Consider the following 20162-nt stretch of genomic DNA (forward strand, 5'->3'; position numbering starts at 1 on the left):
TTGAGCATGCAAACTGATACTACAGAGACAAGAAGGGGTTACAACTATTGGAGGAGACTTAGGGATATTGACAGAACGCCTAATCTTGTGCTTCATATGGCTTTGCGTCATTGAACAAGAGAGCCAAGGCTAAATTCTTTGAATGGCAGAGGTGATGATGTGAGGTTGAGAAGGAAGCTATTGAAGAAAAGGCTTTGGCTGTACACATAAGAAATTAGTATTCTGGTGGAGTGACTGAAATACAATGCTCAATAGCATAAAAGATGATGTGTTCAATTGATTCTATTATGGGATTAGATTTTCCCACTTGATTTATTTGGGGGAAAAAAACCTCGCATATTTTGAACCAATTAACGAATTTTACAATTATAAATAATTGGTGTATTATATAAGATTAGCCTTAATGAGTAGGATTCTGCCTTTTGACTTGCCTTTCAGATGCAATTTTGATAAGTGGCAGCAATTTAAAATGAAATGATCCCATTGTATGGCTGATCCCTTTTATTGTCCTTATGGGGCATGTAATCTCTTCCTTGGCTCTCTTCCACTCTCCATGTGATGGATACATGGCCAACAATGCGTTACTTTTGGGCAGGTTAACCAGAAAGGTCTAAAGGATGTCCGAACGGTGTCCGGCTTGGAAATAGCAACTCATCCATGCAGGCCAGGAGCCAAATAAGACAAACCAATGTGTGGACCTACTTCCTTGCACCTTCCAAGTTGCAGGCTGTCCATATTTGGCACAAGTTGTTCTCTGAGCCAAAGCATGGAAAATGACACTAGGAAACCCACAAGGTGAAGAGAAAATACGATGAGTAATGCTGTTTACTTAAGCTGTGCATGAGTGAATGTGCACTTTTCTTGGAGTGAAACATGCTAATGATCATTCCCCAGTCATTTTGAGTTGCTCCAGAAATTCAACCAGGCGGATCGCGTAATGAGTTGCACAAGTGCACAAAACAATTTCCTTGTCAAATGACATCATCCCTTGTTCATTGCCAGCCAAACTACACCACGCTGATTTGAGAAATGAGTGTTGTTAATTATTTATTAATAATGCTGCAAGCTTCTGGAGTCTGACCAAAGTAAGACTTATTATGGTTTCTTTCAGTCCCATGATCTCTTGATGCTGACCAACCTCACCCTCTTCCCCAGAATATATTGGCCACATTGACCTGTGCAATTCTTTGCCACAGAAGGCTGTGGAGGCCAAGTCAGTGGATCTATTTTTTGGCAGAGATAGATAGATTTTTGATTAGTACGGGTGTCAGAGGTTATTGAGGGAAGGCAGGAGAATGAGAAAGGGAGAGACAGATCAGCCATGATTGAATGGCGGAGTAAACTTGATGGGCCGAATGACCTCATTCTACTCCTATCATATATGACCTCATGGCCAGTCTACAACCCTCAATTCTCCCCAGCTCATGATTCCTCTTGTCTGCACCATACCATTGCCAATTCTCCCTGCCCTGTCATCATGTCCTACATGCCACAAGCTACGCCATCGTATCCTGATCTTCACATTGCCCCCATCCCCACCCTCTCCAGCGATAATCTCTGACTAGCCGCATCAGGCTTCCATTCCTCATAATCCCCTGCCCCATCCCCAACAACAAACGTATTTTGCATGCACCCCCTCAACCTCGCCTAGGTTCTGGACACCATAACTTGCATATCTCAAAACATGATATGCAGGCTTAAAAACATTTCAAGGCAACCTACAACCAAAATATTTGTTAATATGATGCTTTATATGCTTGAATGATGCACAACTTATTTAAATCTTGTATTTTCAATAAAAAAATAATGGCTCATGAGGATATCACATCTATATTTTAATGTAGATGATCATTGTATTTGAATTTACGTCAACCAGAAAGGATGTAAGCCAAGATACAGCTCAACGCTGATTGTGACATATTGTCTGACATGAAACATGCATATAATGTACAGAAGATACATGCATATAATGTACAGTGATCCAACATGAAATGTCACCTGTCCATTCTCTTCACACATGCTGCCTGACCTGCTGAATTACTTCATCACTTTGTGTTTTTTCATAATTAATTCCAAGGAATTGAATTAGCAACTGTGAAGGAATAGCTTCATAGTTTCTAATGAAGATGTAGTGTGCTTTGGTGGGAAAACAACCTAATGTTGGAGAGAATGAGGATCTGGTTGTGAAGAAAGGAACTGCAGACGCTGGTTTAAACCGAAGATAGACACAAAAAGCTGGAGTGACTCAGCAGGTTAGACAGCATCTCTGGAGAAAAGGAATAGGTGACGTTTCGGGTCGAGACTTTGGGTCGGGTCGTCTGAAGAAGGATCTCAACCAGAAACGTCATCTATTCCTTTTCTACGGAGATGCTGTCTGACCTGCTGAGTTACTCCAGCTTTTTTATGTCTATCACGATGATGTGGGTGCTTGGGGTCTCAAGCCCGATTCAGTTCTTGAACTCCAAAACTGGTTTGTAATATTGAGTGTCCTGTATCAACCCATCCAATCTAAGATGATGAAATTAGTTGGTAGATGGAGCAAAAAAGATGATTCAATTTACCTTCCCACATGTGCCCAGCATGAATCAATGAACTCCATACTCTGGTGATTGAGATACCAGGTACTTTTTCCACCATCTGTTTCCCAAATCTCATTCTAAACCAAACAGGTTAGAATAATTAGTGAGATGATTCACTAACCCAATACCACAGAGTTCCTTGAAAAGTTAAAAGCAACATGCAAAAACTCTCTGCCCCCACTTCTCTTCAGTCAAAATATATAGGAAGTGAAATTGTGCCAAAAGCAACTCGTAAACCATTAATAAAAAACACACATCAAATACCATTCTGAAAATCTTTTTTACATAAACAAACTGGCTAAAATTTCTACACCCCTCTTCGGCATAACTGAAGTATTGAAGTGGAATTGTTAAAAGCTCTTTTGGTATAAATTAACATGAATTGATGTTGACTTTACATAAACCTTGATTCTCCATAATGGCAGTTGAAGTCATAGTGTACTGAATGGCTCAGATTGCAGCTGCACCATTTCCACTAGCTTACAGCTGTCCTCCCCTTTCCTTTGGTCTGTCTTTACAAATTCCTTCAGTCCTGAGACAGGGTGGGTTAGGTATCTGGAGATGTTATTTGGAACTGCATGACATTAATCCAGCTTAATGGTGTATATACATTACGAAGGCCATTGTCAGTTTTGGAAGAGAAACCAGGCATAATTTGGAAAAATTGCAAGGTGGCAAAGATGCAGTTTCTACTGACATGCAACATTTCCTGAATATTATTTACTTTAAAAACATAAAACTTTTAATTAAAATTAAATATAATGTAATATTTATAATTTTATTCCTTTTAAGAAAATATGTTGTTGCAAACATAATGCCATTACATTAGTAATAATAAAAAAATACTGAAATTTGAAATCAAAGCATAATGCCGGAAGCAAGCTAAACATGTAAAAAAGTAAAATGACTTTCCATTACTGAATTTCAGAATGAAGTTATTACGTACACATTTTAGATTTGATAACAGATTGTTTAAATGGATCTTGAGTATACTGAATGTTTAAAGAAAGGTTCAAGGTAGATTATGCATTTATTGACAACTGTGTCAATAGATAAACAGTTCAGGAAAGCCATCGGTTTGTTTGCTAATCTGAACAATTCCATTGACTTTAGCTATGGATTCAGTGCGGAGGGAACAACTAGCTCACCATTTGTTGCCTTAGGAAGCATTCCCTACATAATTCCCATCCTTTAATGATTACCATTTATATCGTACCATCCATTTAATATGGAAAGTGTCCCAACTTGAAGTTGAAATCTAAATATTTTAAAAAATGAGAGTCCAAGGCAGGGAAGGAATCTTGAGAGGTATGTGCAAAATCTTGGTCAAGGTATGGAGAGTAAAGGAGAGTTTTAAGAGGAGCTTTCATCTGATGAAAGTTCGTAAACTTGGAACATCAACATTGCTCCTCTCCATGCAGATGCTGACTGGCCTATTATTACGTATTTGATGCATTTTCAGTTTTATGTGAAATATCCATCTTCTGCAGTTTTAGTTTTATTTTCAAACTGATGATGGAAATATTGGAGATGGTCAGAGCTTTGTGGTCAGGAGGATTATTTGGGAGCTTTCTGTAGTTAGTTATCCAATAAACATTTCAATTCACTATCATGCACATTTTATCCCTGTACACGTGAATGGCCATTAGTAGTTTAGTTTAGAGATACAGCACGGATACAGGCCCCTCGGCCCACTGAGTCTGCACAGACTAGCGATCCCCACACATTAACACAATTCTAAACACACTAGGGACAATTTTACACTTGTAATAAGTATACAAACCCAAGCCAATTAACCTACAAACCTGTACGTCTTTGGAGTGTGGGAAGAGACTGAAGATCTCGGAGAAAACCCACACAGGTCACGGGGAGAATGTACAAACTCCGTACAGATAGTACCTGTAATCAGGATCGAACCCGGGTCTCCGGCGCTTTAAACGCTGCAAGGCAACAACTCTGCCGCTGCGCCAATGTGCTGCCCCAAGTAATTGGATGAAATGAAAATAGTATTCCATTGATAATGAATGATATGATAATAATGGAATGATAAGTATTGCATTATTTTCATGACAAGATTTATAAATGGCAAGGATTGAGATTTCAGGAGATGAACCTTATGTTACAGAATCCACTCGAATAAAACAGCGATAATGTCGATATGACTGGTTCAATAATATCATCATTTCAATTCAATTTTTAATGTACATAATGTAATTTTTAATGTACCATGGCACTTCACTGTAGCATCATCTAACACAATTTGGCACCAGGCCATGTCATGAGACATGGCAGGAGATGACCAATAGGTTTTAAGAAGCGCTACAGTGGATGAAAGACAGGTGGACCAGAGGGCAATTATAGGGAGGAAATTCTGAAGCAATGCTTTGACTGCTGAAGGCTTGGCCAGTTAAGCTCTTGAGCTTTTGATTAATGGTGTCTCCCAAGATTATACTGGTAAGGGATCTGGTATTGGTGGTGCTGTTGAATATCAAAAGTGTTCATCGTTCTTTTCCTTGATGGAATTCCAAAACAGACTGTGAGACCGTCAGACATCTGTAGAGATCGCAGATGCTTGAATCATGAATAAAAAACAAAGAGCTGGAGAAACTTAATGGATCGGACAGCATCTGTGGAGGGAACTGAGCAGTTGACCCATCTTTCCAATCCAAATGTTTTGTCCATTTCCCTCCACAGATGCAGCCTGGCCCTCTGAGTTCCTCCAGGACATTGCCTTTTACTGCCAGGTGTCTGTGGCAGGGGCCTGAATACCTTCTCATGTAGAAGCAAGGGGCAATCTCTGGCAACAATGCATCTCTGCGCATTACATGAGTTCAATGCCTTTTATGCCCATGTTGAACAGGCAGACAAAGTTCCATCAAGGCATATCACCCACTCTCCGCTGGCTCTGTCCCATACATCTCATTTGCATTCACAACAGTAAACTTTCATAAAGTTGCCGCCTCAGATGGAGTCCCAGAACATGTCCTGAAATTGTGCACCAAACAACCAGCTACAATCTTTGCCAACATCTATACCTCTCTCTTCAACAGTCCTGTCCCCATTTGCTTTAAGAAAACCTCCTTTATTTCAGTCTCCCAGAAAATAAAGTGAATTGTCTTAATTGACTACTGTTTATTGACTCCTGTTCATTGAGATGCTGCCTGGTCTGCTGTTACATTTTGTATTCAATGCAAGATTCCAGCATCTGCAGTTCCTTGTGTCACCACAAACTAACCTGGCTCCTTCACACTGATGTGGTAAGCAAGAAAGTGCTTTACTTTCTTCTGCATCTGAGAATTCTGTCCATCTTCTACAGATGTGCTCCAGATAGTTGTCTGACGGGATGCATTGTGGTAGGGTGCATCTCAGTCTGGTATGGTTATGCACTTGACTACCTGAACCTGCATGACCCAATCCTTTGCAGGCTCATCACTTCCTTCCATCCAGACCATCATCAAGGTGCAATACATCAGGAAGTCTGGAAGTCTCATCAACGATGCCTGGCACCCTGGCAATTGCTTATTTTCTCTAGTACCTTCTGGTAGAACATAGAAGAATTTGAAAGCATAGTCTACAAGACTTAAGAACAGCATCTTCCTTACTGCTATCAGACTCCTGAACCAATTGCCTCTTTCATACACCTTTCCTGGGGATGCTTCCATGTACTAATTTCCTCTTCACTCTGCCTCATTCAGTTATACTTTTTTTTCATTACTTTAGATTTCAGTAAAATCTTTGCAACATTCTGCTGCTTTGTACTCATTGTTGTATTTGCTGATACTTTATTATTACTGTATGTCTACTGTTTACTGAATCAGCATGAAAACAAGGATTCTCTAAAACATCACATATGTTATAGAAAGTATTATGACAGCATGCCACTCAGCCTGGTATGGCCATTGATTTTGACTGCTTCCACCAACAGGAAGTGGTGAATGTAGCCCAGTCCATCACAAGCTCATCACCCCCTTTTTTGCAGTTAATCTTCATGGTGCATTGCATCAGGAAACCTGGAATAATCGTCAAGGATACCTGCCAACCTGGCCATTTGCTTTTCTCTCTTCTGCCTTCTGGGAGAAGATACAGGAGCTTGAAAGCCCAGGGATCCAGTCCTACTAACAGCTTCTTTCCCACTTCTATTAGACTGGTGAACCAGTCATCCTTTTGACTTCCCTCCCCGGAGGTGCTGCAATGTATTTATTATTCACTCTACCATATTTGGTAATTCTGTTGTTGAACTTTGTTTTCACTACTTTAGATTTCACTCCAATCTCTACAACATTCTGCTGTTTTACTTTTGTTGTACTTTATGTATTTATTGCCTACTCTGTCTCTGTGTGCTTCATGCTAACTAGGAATTTCATTGCACCCTAGCGTATATGATAATAATCTGGAAATGGTTACAATGTAGTACCTTCACGAGGTAACTGTTACTGTCAGCCTGTGCCTTGGTGTTGTTCAGGTCCCATGAAGATTGTCATCCAAGGAATCTTGCATGGAACTGATGACTTTTGTACCATTTTACCAATTGTTGAGAAAAAACTTATTGCACATATTTTTGCTTGGTTGGATTTGGGGATAAGCTGCCATTGGCCACTCTGTACTTTTTCAAATAGATATCAGTGTCCTACTTCAACTGTAATAATCTGGCTGGAAACATAATTTGTGTTTTCTGCATATTTCAGCAATACGACCAAAATAATTTTCAGGCCAATATTCATAACTATATCCAATATGTTTGGCCACCTTTAATATCATTGAGACATGAAAGCAGATGTGTTGATGAAAGTGATGTTAGATACTGGACTAAGTGGGACCCATTGGGTCCCAGCTTCACATGGGAGGGATGGTTCCCCCAACGCAATATTCCACCTCTGCACCAATTCCAAGATTGCTGGCCAGTGGGGGGGGGGCTTTCTGGAGCGTTAGCATGGGTGTTGTGGGTCAAGTCAAGCACAGTGAGTGCAGGGCCAATAATCCATTTCAAGTCAAGTCAATCCATTTTAAGTCAAGTCAATCCATTTCAAGTCAAGTCAAGTCAATCCATTTCAAGTCAAGTCAATCCATTTCAAGCACAGGGCAGGCCAAACAACTCATTGCATTGTCATTTCATTTTCAATTTTACATTGCAGTTTCAAGCATGGACAGGGCAGGCCAAACAACTCATGCATTGTCATTTCATTTCCAATTTTGCATTGCAGTTTTAAGCACAGGCAGGACAGGCCAAACAACTCAAGGCATTGTCATTTCATTTTCAATTTTGCATTGCAGTTTCAAGCACAGGCAGGGCAGGCCAAACAACTCATTGCATTGCCATTAAGGGCTAACAAATTATTTATTGCAAGTACATTGCAGACTCACAGTTCAGTTGATTCACAGCTTAGAATCACAGTTGTGGCCTCTCCCTAGTGATCTTCCAGAGTGACTGACTCACATCCAGGCATCCGGGGTTTTATAGTCCTGCCCCCAACCCGGAAGGGGCGTTACCTTCATCGTGGTGATTGACAGGCGAGATGACCAATCAGCCGATCTCAAGATGTTTTAAACAATCATAACCTTTATTTTTCATCGATCTGAAAAATCCTTGGGGCTGCCTCAGCGGAGGAGGACTGTAAGATGGCCAAAAATCATAGAGATATTTCTAAAATCAATATACAGCGCAGACAGGAAGTGGTCAAGGTGAGACTTTTAGTTATATAGATGTGACTTACATCCCCTCAACACCTATTTTAGTAGTTATGTACGAAAATACATGGAAGACTTAGCCATTGATGATACCATCTTGCAACACTTAACATCACACATAGAAACATTCTACTCTTTACATTGCAAATACATTCTCCAAATAAAGTTCAGTTTGAAGAGCACTGATCTGTATGTTGAGTGTAATCAATAGGTGGTAATCAGTTGTGAATCTTTTGGCCTTGTTTTATCTGAAGTAATGAGGCATCAGTGAATGTGGACTCAATGCTGCAGACTCCCAGGGTAATCCCACTCAACATTCATAATCACTGCATTCCACTTTCAATTGGTCACATTTGTTGGTCGAAATGATGTTGACAGAGATGAAGTGTGAGTCTGGAATTCTTGGTATGACCTTGTAAGGGTATTGCTGAACTGCGGCATAACTCTCCCAGTTTCTCACAAATCCTCAGAATGCAATTCGTGTAATGGGGCTACGATTAAATTAACGTTTTGATCTGATACCTGGATCATTACAGATTGATCCAGCTCCCTTTGATCTAACAGGATTGTTTTACATCTGTGCACCAATGAGACTTTACTCATTTGTGAGGCAGACATTAGCCATACGTCCTTGAGAAGCTGGCATTGTAAAAAAAACCATGCAGCCTATTCTGTAACTATTCAGAATCCAAATCGTGGTCAACTAATACGGCAACAATGAACATAGAATATAGAAACGTAGAGCACAGGAACAGGCCCTTCCACCCACAATATCTGTGCCGAAAGTAATGGCAGGATAAACAAATCTAAACTGCCTGTACGTGATCCATTCCCTGCATATTCCTGTGCTTATATAAAAGCCTCTTAAATGCCTCTATCATTTCTTCCCCCATCACCACCACCCCTGGCAGCATATACCCTAAACCCGTCAGGGAGTGGGATAGGGGGGAGGTGAGGAGTGGGGGAGCTGGAAGATAGAGGGAGGGGAGGGGGGTAAGGAGGGGAGAGGGATTATGGAGGGAGGGAGGGAGTGACGCGTAAATGACGGCCAAGTGGGACACCCTGGCGCGGCGCAACGTCTTACCTCCAACAGCAGCAGAAGCAGGCAAGCTCAGCCTGGGGCTCACGGCCGTTGCGGATCCGGATCCGCCCCCACTCCTACTCCCAGAGCGGGGCCAAGACGATTGGAAATAGACACAAAATGCTAGAGTAACTCAGCGGGACCGGCAGCATCTCTGGAGAGAAGCAATGGGTGACGTTTGGGGTCGAGACCCTTGTTCAAACTGAAGAAGAGTCTCGACCCGAAACATCATCCATTCCTTCTCTCCAGAGATGTTACCGGTCCCGCTGAGTTACTCCTGCATTTTGTGTCTATCTTCAAATGACGTCACGTGCTCCAGACGGCTGTGCGGACGCATGATAACGCGCGCGACCGTCGTGCGTCAGTCACTACCGGCCTGTTGTGTAAATGACGGCCAAGTGGGACAGGCACTTAAGACTGCAGATGCTGGAATCTGCTCCCTTCTGTGATCACCACTATTCTCTATTTCCCTCAACAGATGCAGCCTAAACTACTGAGTACCCCCAGCTGCTCTTTTTATTCCTTCAGCATATGATTGATTTCCAACTATCTGGGTGAATGACCAGACACCAGCTTGAATGGTGGTTTCCTTTTGCTTTCCATCAATTTTCATTTGTCAGAGGGTGGTAAACCTGTGGAATTCTTTACCACAGATAGATTCTTGATTAGAATGGGTGTTAGAGGTTATGGGGAGAAGGCAGGAAAATGGGGTTAGGAGGGAGAGATAGATCAGTCATGATTGAATGGCAGAGTAGACTTAATGGGCTGAATAGCCTAATTCTACACCCATCACTTATGATCTTATGAACATTTTAAGACACACTCAATCAATTACCTTCTTTAACATGGACATCACTTCCTCTAAACTCACCAATTCCATATTTAGTGGAAGGCAATAAAGAGGAATGGACAGTGAGGAGGTTGTTAATGAGAAGTGCTGCTCATGGACAGAGATTAATTGGAAGGCTCTTGCGAAGAGAGGGGCCGAGTGCCCTCATTCTGTGCCATTATTCCCAAAATGCCAAGCTTTACAGTTTACTAATAAATTGTACATCTTTCAATAAAACCTGTTGCTTTTAAGATTGAGGTCTGCATTTTGACCAGGATGAAAAAAAGGGGAATGAATTTCAAAATGCTCTGGAGATTGCTTTTTTAATGGTATCCTCTGAAGTCTCTGTGTTTGGATAAGTGGAGAGCAGGAGATGGCAGCAATCACCCAGAGAAATGCACTGAGGTTGAGAAATTGCATTAAGTCTTCAATGTTTATTGCAATGGCCCTCTGAGTCCGCAGAGGAAGATCAATACCAGCTGCTTGTATATCAAGCTGAAGTTTATCTGAAGAATTCTTTAAGACTAAGATTTTATTTCATTCTTTAAAAACGATAAGAAGACAAGACAATGTTGCTGGAATCACAACTGACAAGAGTTTTATCTATAGAGCTGAGAAAGTATTGAATCTTGTGTAGCACCTCAATATAAATAAACCATTCTAAAGCACACAGTAAGCAGTTGAAAATATAAAAATTGATGAAGGGTGGTGACTGAAAGCCACATTTGATGGGTTTTGAGAGACTTCTAAAAGGAGAGAAGGCGGGAGCGATGCAAACAAAACAAAGAATGTGCCAGAGTTCAGGGGCACATTGGCTGAATGTCTTGCAGTTTAAAGAGAAGCAAGTCGAATGAAAAGTGAAGAACAAACCTAAAGGATGAACATTTGAGAAATACCAGCTTCAAAGACATAATGGTGGTGGGGAGGGTTGAGGCATTGGAAGCAACTTGAAACATAAGCGGGCAGAGACCTAGTGATGATCAGCAAGCCCAGGGCAACAGTGGTGTCACGCAGATTAGGGTGGAATAGGATTTGTTTTGGACTGGTCAAAATTAATATTGCTTAAGACCCTAGAACAACACATTATAGGTGTTTGAATGCTGTTGGGTAGTGTTGAAGAGCTGGAATTAAGTGGTTTGGAAGATAATTTTAAACCCACCATTCAGAATCTCTTATAAGTGTCAATAGACAATTCCTGCCAATCCACTCCACTTGGCAGGGGGATAGTTATCTTGTGCGTATGTTTCTGTGCTTCAGCTTAAGGTGGGTTACACCAATATGCAGATCAGTGTAAGTCATGCTGAACACTTAAATGGTGACAATAAAACAGAGAGCCGGTTAAGCTGCATGTGGAGTATTGTGTGAATTGTTGGTCACCCCATTAAAGGAAGGATATGGAGGTTTGGAGAGAGTGCAGAAGAGATTTACCAGGATGCTGCCTAGATTAGAGGTTGAACAAACTTGGATTGTTTTCTCTGGAGAATCCAAGGCTGAGGGGGAGAGCTGATAAAAGTTTAGAACATTATGAGAGGGATAGATAAGGTAGACAGAGACTAATTTAATCCCAGGGTGCAAATATCAAATACTAGATGCCATGGCGAAAGTTTAAAGGAGTGCAAAGCAAGTTTTTTATGTAGAGAATGGTGGCAGAGCGGTAGAGTTGCTGCCATACAGCGCTTGCAGCGCCGGAGACCCGGGTTCGACCCCGACTACGGGTGTTGTCTGTACGGAGTTTGTACGTTCTCTCTGTGACCTGCGTGGGTTTTCTCAGAGATCTTCAGTTTCCTCCCACACTCCAAAGACATACAGGTTTGTTGGTTAATTGGCTTGGTGTATGTGTACAATTGTCCCTAATGTGTGTAGGATAGTGTTAATGTGCAGGGATCGCTGGTCGGCGCGGACCCAGTGGGCCTAAGGGCCTGTTTCCTCGCTGTATCTCTAAACTAAACGAAAAAAAATGCTAGGTGTATGGAACGCACTGCCAGGGGTGGTGGTGGAAGCAGATACGATAGTGGCGTTAAAGAAGCTTTTAGATAGGCACCTGGATAAGCAGGAAATAGTGGGATATACTGTAGATCACAGGCAACCAGAAGACATTAATTTAATTTGGCATCATGTTCAGCACAGGCACACGGGTTGAAGGACATGACATTGTGTTGTACAGTTCTGTATGTTATGCTGCATGTTCTATGCTTCTGTGTGTGCTCTTCTTCTAAGGAGAGCCATTACATTCTCTGCTATCCTTCTGCCTTCCCTAATTGGATTAACCGAGAAACTGTCCAATCTTTATTTTTCTGGTTTCTTTACTAGAAATGTCAAAGAGCAGATTCGAAACTGGACCTTATAATGGATGTCCGGATCATCTGAATAACAATGATCATGCCTTTATACATCTTTTCCTTTCTGGCAAGGAGATGTCTTTACCTAGTTCCAATGAAAAAAAAATAGCTGTTTGTAATGTCAACACTATGCTTAAGCTTTTTACTTTTCCCACTTCTAAACGTCATTGTACCTTTGTCTTTGTGAGAATTGAAGTAGTTACTTTGCCATATTGAACTGTGCTCCTTAATTAAGACTGCAGAGGCCCAAAAAGGGTAATGTTTCACCAAAGATACGATTATTCGTGATTTAAATATGAAATTCACTGTTCTCATGCTTTTCATTTCAAATCTTTTGCCTCATTTCCATTGATTTTATTTGCATGTAAATGGCAATGTACTAACATTAATGCGATTCTTAACCAGATTAAAAGTATAAGAGGATAATATGAAATATTCATTAATAGAAATCCCTAGAATGTCCTTTGTGCCGCTACAGGAGCAAAAGAGGAGAACAAGGCAAATATGAGAACTAGGTATTTCTAGGTTCCAGGATACCTTTTGTACAATAATATATCCTTTCACCTATCATTTCAAAACGTGTCAGAGTTTAATATCAGAACCCAAAATGTGTAGGGATAGCATGGAGCAAGGTGGTTGGAGGACGAGACAGATATCAAGAAGAATGCTTTCATGTTTCCAACTCCTGAATGTTTTCCATTAATCGCTCCTGTAAATGAACATGTAGCTCTTGAGTTTGAGGAGGACAGAGAAACAGTCTTGATTGTGACAGTCACATACACATACATGCACGGAGATATACGTGCAACATGTGTAGGAAGGAGCTGCAGATGCTGGTTTACACCTAAGATATACACAAAATGCTGGAGTAACTCAGCAGGCCAGCATAGAGAAGGAATGGGTGATGTTTCGGGTCGAGAACCTTCTTCTGACCTGAGACGTCACCTATTCCTTCTCTCCAGAGATGCTGCCAGTCCTGCTGAATTACTCCAGAATTTTGTGTCTATATGTACAAAATTATATTTGTTACCAAAGCTAACAAATAAAGATTACCCACTTGTGACGTTTTGCAACTAAGTACGGTTGAGTAACTTTATTGTCACATGTACCAAAATGCAGTGAAATACTTAGTTATGCATACAATCCAGTAAAATCATACTATACATAAGCCCAATCACACGTAAGTAAAAGAGTGCATCCATTGTAATGTAAAAAAGTAGATTTCTTCTGAGGCAGTAGACATAGAGTCACCTCGATTCTGAGGTTTCTGCAATCCTCGTGTAACCTTTTTACTGTAAGACTCAGTGGCTTCAGGAGAAACAAATGTTAAACAACGTTGCTTAGAAAAACATACAAGGACTGAAAATAAAATTAATAAGTTTTGCAATCAACGATAATAGACTAAGATGTTTATCTTGCTTATATTCCGATTTCAATAATGGAGATTCAGTATTCAATAAGAATTATATATTATAATTTCCAGATGTAACTGTCGGTGTTGCATTATATTTGTTTATTATGCACTAATGAAATATTTTTTTTAAATTTATGGTTCTTTGCAGAAGGAATGAACTGCATGAATAAAAACCATGGATGTGCTCACATCTGCCGAGAAACTCCGAAGGGAGGAATAGCCTGTGAATGCAGGCCTGGGTTTGAACTCACAAAGAACCAACGGGACTGCAAGTGTAAGTCTCAACCATTTACTCGTGCCTCGGATAACATTTATATTGCTGTATTAAAGATATTTCCTCATTGGAAGGTAGTCAGAAGCTCTGTGTGGTATGATTTTTATCTCTGTTGCTCGCCTGAGAAAAATACTGGCGGCTTTGAAATTGCAACCTGCGTCATGAGAGAGTAGATATTTGCAGCTCTTGATCCCAATTTTGACGTTGGTCTTGGAGGGTTGCACAGGGGTGGGTTTGACCTGGGAATGAATTGGAACTGGGAGCATTGATTCTAAAAAGTGAGAGTGCTAGTGGACTAGGGTACTGAGAAATATGAAAAATAATCAACAAGAATTCACATTTGTTATATTCCAGCCTGCACTTGACTCAAAATTCATGTGTCCAAATATTGAAGCATGACAAAGAACATTCTTTGTTATGATCCATCCAGGCATTCAGTTGCCTGGAGCCTTCTGGTAAGACTCATCAGTGAACTTTTGCTTAATGCAACAGAAGAGGAGAAAAAAAAAATTGGCATTGGAAATAATAAAATTCCTTTGGAAAAGATAAACATCTGTTTGATGGGGTTGTATTGAATGATCCAATTTTTGAAGGTCTTTGCAAAAGGAGAGGAACGTGTTCGCAGTGTTGAACAGGATAAAAGCAGAGGTACCAAATGATACCAGATTTGGAAGGATTGATTTAAGAACGAAGAATACATAAACTACACCTCTCCAATTTTTGCATTTAGGTTAAATGAGGTGATTCAAGACCATAGACAGAAATAAATTACTTTCTTAACCCGAAGGATTCCAATCGAGAGGATTCCATTTTAAAATTAGAGATGGTGAGATCAGAAGGATTTTTGACGTGAAGCTTTCTTCTGGATCTTCAAAACAGGCTCAAATTTTAATGAATAACTAACCAGAGTTTTGCACGCAGTTCATAAAGAATTGTTTTCTAACATCCTTTTTTAATGGTGCTTGGCATCACTGTTGTAAAACTAAACAAATAAGAGGTCATGGAACAACAAAACTGGCAGCATTGGGTACCAAAATAAATACTGGACATATTTGGGCAGAAGATGGTGTAATAATGGTTCAATGTTAAAACTCTTCCATCCAGCGCTTAGTTAAATTAGCCAGTCTCTGTTACCCTGTTCATGCCAAAACCAAAGGCAATATAAGAAAGAGAATTATTTTAGGCATTGAGCTATTATTTACATAGCTATTTAGAGATCCAGCATGGAACCATGGGCCTTGGGTCCTTTGGCCCACCAAGAACACGCCGACCATCGATCACCCGTTCACACTAGTTCTATGTTTTCCCACTTACTCATCTATTCCTTATACACTCGGGGCAATTTATAGCAGCCAATTAACGTACAAACCCGCACGTCTTTGGGATGTGGGAGGAAACCGCAGCATCCGGAGGAAACCCACGTGATCATAAGGAGAATGTGCAAATTCTTCACAGACAGCACCCGAGGTCAGGATCGAACCGGAATCTTTGATGCTGCCTGGCCGCAACTCTACCAGCTGCACCCACTGTGCAGCCCTTAAATAATGGTGACAGATTTGCCGTACATTCTTTCCTTTTCATTTAAAATAAAAATTGCTATCATCTGGTAGATATTTACAAAGATAATATATGCCCCCTGTGGTCAATCTGTACTTTACAAAACAGCCAACAGTCTTAATTAATGGCAGTCATTGGGAATTGTGGAAGAAGGGGAGCAAAGGAGTGTTTTTCTAAATTATGGTAACCGGGCCTTCCTAGCTTGTCCTTTGATCCGAACATCTAGGATTACCATATTCATATTGGCAGAGCAAAACAAGATGTTCCAGGGTTTCACCCGACAAGAGCCATCTGTCTCAGAAATAACAAATCACAACCTTGGCCCCACTGTGAAACTCACTTGTATAAACACAATTCTAATCCAATAGTGAGGCAGAAGAGAAATGGGAGAGCAGAAGCATGAGGTCAGTGCAGATTCAAAAGCACATTGAGGAGTTCTGAGACTTTTTGGCCATGAAATGGGCAAACAATATTTTAAGATTATTTTCCCCCCTCCATTCAGTGGACTTAGCAGAGAACACAAATTTTAACACAACACAATTTGTAGCCATTTTATGAGAGGAATATGCCTCTATTCCACAAGATAAGACGTACTGCTTTTCCCTAACATATTTTTTCTCTGTGGTTCCAATACAAACCAAGTTTCTCCTTCTTGGTGTGGGACAACAAATGAAAGGCAGTGCCTTCAAAACTCTTCCAATGCCACAACTGGTGGTCAAAGCATTGTACCAAAGGTCCATCATGGCCTTAAACTAAACATTTTCACCGATTTATTTCAGTATGCCTTTACACCAAGAAAAATAGAAATTGGCAACCCCCTAATTCCAGCTACGCATTAAGAACAGTTGAAATTATGCTTGGAAGGAGAAAGCATCAAGTTTTGGTAATCTTTAGGTGGTACCATGCCACAAGATGGTGAGGAATGCCTTGATCCTTAAAGTTCTTGGTAGACGTGGGGAAAAGGTATAACCCTTGCTGGTCCTGATGGCCTGGGGATGTTTTACAGTTTAGGCAGAGATAATAAGGAAGAGTTGCCAGGAATGAACTTTAAAAGCTGCACTAACTTGTTATTAGATTGTGAGTTTCGCCTTTTTTATTGATTTAGCTTTGATCCACCGAGAGAATGTGGATAACACTTTCCAAAGAATGGAGTTGCTGTCAAGGAGCTCAATGTTCCAAGAAAATGTCTGACAAAAACTACTTGAATGGTTTTTCTTTTAATTGATTGAAAATGTGCTCTGGATTAGATCACATTTTTTTTTCGAACAAGTAGCATTTTTCAAACAAAATAAACTAACAAAAGAAACATTCCCAAGATAGTTTGCTTCTCCACTGTGAAAGGCGATAGTTTCAGCTGTGGTTAGATAAGGATCTCAAAATATGTTCTTTGACACATTTGTCAGTCACTGTTACCCTCCAGCATTTATTGAGGCAGTAATGTATTTTCTCTCTTTAGTGACGTGTAACTATGGAAACGGAGGTTGTCAGCATACGTGTGATGACACTGATCAAGGGCCGAAATGTGGATGCCATCTGAAATTTGCCCTGCACTCTGATGGAAAAACATGCGTTGGTGAGTGGCTGGCTCAGACCAAGATGTTGCAAACAAGGACAAGAAACAGGGCTGTGGAGTTGAGAAATCTGATGTAATCACTCAGGGAAATGGCTTGGATTTACAATTTCATACACCATTGCCACATATAATGGGAAACAGAGATGGTCAATGAAGCCTGCCAAAAATCTGATGGCGAGGCTTGGATGGGTTCACAGATTTCAGAAGACTTTGAGGATAGAGGTGGGAGGAGGGATCAAAAAAGGGGTGATTTGACCAACGTTCTGTTGCCAGAAAAGAAGTTAAGTAAATACTGACCTGATTTCTTTCCAAAGGGCAGTAAAACAGAGAGCAGTCTTGACGTGCTCTTCATGCTTGCAAAAAGAAAACAAAATGTTGATTAAAAAATTGACTTGTACAAGAGGGGTCTGGGAACTGCAAGTGCAAACTCTTATCCCATCCATTCAATGTGAGAGAGGCCCATTCTTCTGAGTCGTCTACTCTCATCCCTTGGGTCAATAGATGGTGAATTTTGGAGCATTAGAAAAAATGACAAATGTTGACAAAAATATCGCTTGTTCTTGTTTCATTTCCAAATGAGGAAATAAATCGCAGCATTGGGCAGTAGACCTGTTGTGTAAGATTTAGTGACTTCTGGGTAGTGTATTTATGTTGGATACGATATTACAAGGATGAATCATTTGGAATACCCAACCGAGCTAGTCAAAATTTTGCATATCTGTTCCAAAAAGCGCACACAGTTTGTCGAGGGTCAATCCATAGATCTATGTGGTATTTTGTCATTGGCTTTGGCTCCATTATATCTGGCCCCAGCTCTGTGTAAACATTTATTCAGTGTAGTTTAACATCCTCCCCGCAACATTTGTACTGGTAACATATTTTGTACTTAAACTCTGTGCTGACGAATTTTGCTTTAGCAGCATGGTTAACCTGTTATAAAAAATCCCAAAGCATAAAACTGCAGATGCTGGAAATATGAAATAAAAAGCACAATTGCAAGAAATATTAGCAGTTCAGGTATATCAGTATCAGCTGTCTGAAAACAAAGAAGAAGAAAAGGAGTAGCTGTCATCTTTGCCTCTAATAACCAGTGAGTTATATCCCTGTGGAATATACTCAAGAGGAAAAAAATAGGTGTTAGCTGGGTTAAAATTCCGAATAAAAGATAACCAACATTTCCTAAGATACCAAGTGCAGATGCTCAAATCATGTATCATGTGCCTATCCAATTTCTCCTGAGATGTTGCTGGTGAAGACTCCAGTGGTTAAGGTTTGGGTCCAGGGATTGAATCTGAAATCATGGCCTTAGGATGTGGGTCTTGGAATACTAGAGATTTGGGTCTTTCCGAGGGGTGTCCAGAGTTTGGGGTCTTTTGGGAGAGGGAGGACATCCTTGAAGCAGTGGTGTAGGATCAAGAGACTAGGAGGCTTGAGAAATGTAGGAGACCTATATATATATCAAGCTTTTGTTGTTGGACTGGGATCTTTTTAGGAGGGCTCTTCAAAGAGTGGTGCTTCTGGTCAACAGGATTCCAGGACAGTCCCATTGAAAATCGTTCCCGAAAATCGTGCAATATAACATAAATTCCCAAGCGTGCACAACATGGTCACAATAACCCCACTTGGATTGGCAAAGACTATGAAGCAATTTATGGGATTCTGTAAAAATAAATGTTGAGTGAAATTTGAAATGGAAAGTTGGGGAATACAATTGAATGTAATGATGAACCAATGCTTCTGAGTGAGGGTTGATGAGGTGGCTGGTGAGACAGAAAAGAAAAGTTCTGATTATACAGCATTGTTATATGCTATGTGCACAGCCTACCTGGCATGTTGAACTGAGGGAAAACTTTAAAAAAAAAATAAAGGCACAAAGTGCTGGAGCAACTTAGCGGCATCTCTGGAGAACATAGAATATAGGAAGGCATAGATAGAGTGGATGTGGAAAGGATGTTTCCACTGGTGAGAGAGTCTAGGACCAGAGGTCATAGCCTCAGAATTAAAGGGCGCTCTTTTAGAAAGGAGGTGAGGAGGAACTTCTTTAGTCAGAGGGGAATTAATCTGTAGAACTCATTACCACAGAGGGCTGCGGAGGCCAAGTCAGTGGATATTTTTAAGGCAGAGACAACAAAATTCTTGATTAGAGCGGGTGTCAAGAGTTATGGTGAGAAGGCAGGAAAATGGGATTAGAGGCAGGGATCAGCCATGATTGAATGGCGGAGTCGACTCAAATTCTACTCCTATAACTTGTGAACTTGTAAACATGGATAGGTGACGTTTTGGGTCGGGTTCCTTCTTCAGAACTTTTTTTAAATCGTTTGACTCACTGAAGCACAGTTTCCCTGTAGCAATTGCAACACATCTCAGAATTAGTTAGATTTGAAACAAATCATCAAATAAGAAACCATGTTTTGGTTTGGAAACAATTAACACATTTTACGTTTGTTCATTTCTCTTGAATTCTCTGATGGTTGAACATTACATAGTTAGTAGTGTTTGTGTTGGCTGCTGCCATTCAATAGGGAATCATTGCTGGCAGTTTCATTATACTCCCATAGCCCCTAGGATGTAGCTGAGCCAACAGAAAACATTAAGTGCTTGGCATGGATGACAGGATAAAAAGTATTTGAAAAAATGTATGCAGTAAAAGCCCTCAAGGTCCAATACAGTGTCTCCATGAACATCGATATACTGACGGCCTGCAGTGTGGGTGGATTGTGAGGCCAGTCAATAAATAACATTGATCTTACAACAGTGTTGTCAATTTGGAGCTCAGTGAATCAGTTAACACCTTCACGTAAACGCATACAATTGAAATACACAATTATCCA

The 20162-nt window shown here is 40.5% G+C and overlaps 1 protein-coding gene across 3 annotated transcripts in view; it reads left to right on the top strand.

Annotated features, from left to right (window-relative positions):
• scube3 (signal peptide, CUB domain and EGF like domain containing 3) overlaps nucleotides 1-20162 on the top strand; it is a 261920-nt gene that overhangs the window by 157713 nt on the left and 84045 nt on the right. For all 3 annotated transcript variants that reach the window (XM_033042397.1, XM_033042398.1, XM_033042399.1), the window contains exons 5-6: nucleotides 14076-14201; nucleotides 17215-17331. In XM_033042397.1, coding sequence (XP_032898288.1) covers nucleotides 14076-14201; nucleotides 17215-17331 — 243 coding nt within the window. The remainder of the gene's footprint in view (nucleotides 1-14075; nucleotides 14202-17214; nucleotides 17332-20162) is intronic.

This window comes from Amblyraja radiata, chromosome 24, assembly GCF_010909765.2.
Source record: "Amblyraja radiata isolate CabotCenter1 chromosome 24, sAmbRad1.1.pri, whole genome shotgun sequence".
Lineage (NCBI taxonomy): Eukaryota > Metazoa > Chordata > Chondrichthyes > Rajiformes > Rajidae > Amblyraja > Amblyraja radiata.